General features: G+C 45.2%; 1 protein-coding gene across 1 annotated transcript in view; it reads left to right on the top strand.

Annotated features, from left to right (window-relative positions):
* The window catches only part of LOC101980291 (poly [ADP-ribose] polymerase 14-like), a 144,309-nt gene that overhangs the window by 4,110 nt on the left and 136,933 nt on the right, over window positions 1–3,266 (top strand). Inside the window, 2 exon segments of the mRNA XM_013351166.1 lie at window positions 86–119; window positions 1,629–1,853. Of these exon segments, the coding sequence (XP_013206620.1) occupies window positions 86–119; window positions 1,629–1,853 (259 nt within the window).

The raw sequence follows: 3,266 nt of genomic DNA, 5'->3' as shown, positions 1-3,266 counted from the left end.
AACCAACCTATTGGGGAAAAAAACCAAGCAAACAAACAAAAAGAAATAATTCGTGTAATAATGCTGTCTTACTGTTTGATTTTAGGGATCCAGGACAAAAAAAGAAGCTGCAGAAAAAGGTAAGTCTCAGCTAAGGTAGCCCTGGTGTTCACCAGGCAGTTTTTATTAAACAAGTAGCTCGGGAGAGCTTCCTCTAGAGTCACACCAGGCAAGTTCTGCTCAGCTTGGAGCCACCTGCACTTGCATCGTCTTTCCAGTCCCGACCAGAGATATTTGAAGCATTCTGAGAGGGACCCCATTCAGCTCTTTGGGCTCCCTTCAGAGGAACAGGACTTTTTTTTTCTGCCGAGAGACATCTACAGCTGAGGAGAGGAGAAAACTGAGAGATGGAGATGGACACTTGTGATTTCGTGGACAGTGACAGCAAGGACAGGACGTGTAGTGCTTTTAGTGGATGCTTGCAGTGTGCCTCACAGAGCACTGGGTGTGTCTTAGATGGACCCCAGCTTCTGAGCATTAGCTCTTTCTCCCTTATCTGCTATAGGAATCAGCCAGTACCGGGGCTGGAATGGAGTCTCCTGCTTTACTGGGCCATGTCCTGCCCCAGACTTAAATGAAGCAGCAGCTAAGAATACAGGAGTAAAGGGCACCAAATGAAGAACCATACTGAATAAGGGCAGCAAGAGCAATGAAGAGATGCAGACACCCAAATCTTAGGAAAACGCACTCTTTCCCTCCATCACTCTGCCTTCTGGCCTGGAGACAGGGTCTCTCACTGAACCTAAGTTTGCCCCTTTGCCTGGGCTTGCTGGCCAGGGAGCTCCTGGGATCTGCCCATTTCTGCTCTCCACACTGGGCATATGTAGTCATGCCCCACTCTTTACAAGGGGGCCGGAGATTCAAACTCCAGCCCTCACACTGACACAGCAAGCTGTCTAACCCAGCCAGTCATTCCTCACTGATGCTGTTACAGTGGAATCTTTAAACTCTTACTTTGTCCAGCTCGAGTATGTACACAGTTTCCTATACCTTTGCTCCTCCGGGGAGGCCAACAGTAGTTCTCTAATGCAGTGGACACCTGATGAGCCTCAGCTGTCTGCCGTGTGCCGCAGCACAAAGATGAAGACTCTACCCTGCCTGTACAAGCTTGGAGGGTATTACAGTCGAGTATTCGAGAGACACATATGAGGGAGAATGCCCCTTCCTCAGAAAGACAGAGCAGAAAAAGTAATAACATTGAATTAGTGATAATAACAGCAATAAAATAAAAAAACAACAACGCTACTTTTGGTTTTTAATTCACTAACAACAAGAGCAACAAAAACCCCACAGTATTAAATTTTAGGTTATGGTTTTGTTTTGTTCTTGAACTCCCTGATAGACTAGGCTGGCCTTGAACTCACAGAAATTTGCCTGCCCCCGCCTCCCGAATGCTGAAATTAAAGGTGTGCACCACCACACCCAGCTACATTTTAGTTTTTAATTCACTAAAGCAAAAGCTCCACTATCTGAGATTTCCTTTTAGCAGAGTTTGCCAAGATAAGTGAGGAGGGTTGTCTCAGGATAATGTACTTAATAAAACCATGATTTGATACCTTACACCTTTCATTGTAATTTCCAATCCTCAGATGATTTGGATACAGCACATTCTCCCAGCAACAGAATGGAAGATGTCCTGAAAGAATGTGAAACTGTTCCCTCCATGGTGGCATTTGAAAACCTGCCTGAGAAGGTGACTGACATAGTGCTGACCATCCTGGTGGAGAATATAAGCGGCTTCCCCAGTGATGACTTTAAGGTGGAAGTGATCCGAGATTTTGGCGTTGCCGTGGTTACCTTTCAGAGGCCTATAGGTGAGCTGAAGGGAGATTTTGCATCCCCAGGCTTCTGCCCACCACACCCCAGGGTTTGAGACATCTCTGAGTGTTTGACACTTTGTTGTAGTAAGTAAACAAGGCCTCTAAACCAATACAGGTGGCTTTCCCCTCATATTTGGGAAAGATGAACAAATTCAGTTTGAGGATCAATTTGGGTCTGTTTAATAGGCTGCCCTTTATTATATGATTGTTTGCATGTGTGGGGTGAGGTGGGGTGGGATATGGGGAGAAATAAAAAGTAGCAGGCGACTCCAAGTGGAGGAGTTTGAACTTTTACTCTACTTCCCAGGGAGGAGTTAAGACTGGCCTGTTACCATGCCACACTTCTGTAAGGCAATGATGCCAACAGTGCTTAGTGCCAGGCACCTGCCCATCTCTGCATCTCTTAATTTATTCATTCCTTTCAACAGCCCTGTGACAAGGGTTCCATGTTGCTGAGAGATGGAAGACTGGAATTGAACCCGGGCAGCCAACTTTCACTTCCCCCTTTTCCAATCACTTTACCACACAGCACTTCTCATTGATGTAACCATTTCATGGTCACACACGTAGAGATGAGGGAGCCCACTTAATGGGGAAAATGAGTGCCCCAGCCAGCAAGATGGCAGAACTGGCAAAGGCACTGTCCCCAAGTCTGACAGCCTGAGTTTGATCCCTGGGACTCATACAAGTTGCCCTCTGACCTCCAGATGCACGCACACAAATGCACTGGCATGTGCACACACATAAACATGGAAAAGAAAATGACTGCTCTGTTAGGTCATTGTCATAAGCAAGACCCAGCTCTACCTAAAACAGAAAATTTCTAAATCTAAGCCCCCATGTCCCACGGGCACAGCAGTGGGTGTCAGTCAAGTTCACAGGTGGTGTGGTCAGGATTCTGGTCCTGTCACTTAACTAGTTGTATGAAGGTGACCAAGTTATTATTTTCTATGTTCCTTACTCACTCATCCTTAAAATGAGGATGATTATACTTATGTAAATTCCTATAAAGATTAGTGAGATAGTACTTCAGGCATGGTAAGGATTTGATAAAGGACACTTACTTCAAGTATATTATAACTTATTATAAAGGGAAATTTAAAGATTTGTATATTATATGTGTACATGCCTGCATGTATATGTGTACCACATGCATGCAGTGCCTGAAGCAGCCAGTAGAGGGCATTGGATTCTCCTGAAACTGGAGCTACAGATGGTCCTGAGCGCCAAGTGGATGCTGGGAACTGAATCACAGTCCTCTGTAAAGGCAGCAAGGGCTGTTAACCTGTGAGCCATCTCTCCAAACCCATAAAGGGAAATTCAAATTGAAATGATCTTGCATCTGTTCACTGATCAACAATCTTGAGTGCATTCTGTGTTAGCTTCTGTTACTGTAACAAACACCTG

The sequence above is a fragment of the Microtus ochrogaster genome, chromosome 2 (genome assembly GCF_000317375.1).
Source record: "Microtus ochrogaster isolate Prairie Vole_2 chromosome 2, MicOch1.0, whole genome shotgun sequence".
Taxonomy (NCBI): Eukaryota; Metazoa; Chordata; class Mammalia; order Rodentia; family Cricetidae; genus Microtus; species Microtus ochrogaster.
The sequence above is the reverse complement of the archived record's forward strand: the minus strand, read 5'-3'. Positions and strand labels throughout refer to the sequence as shown.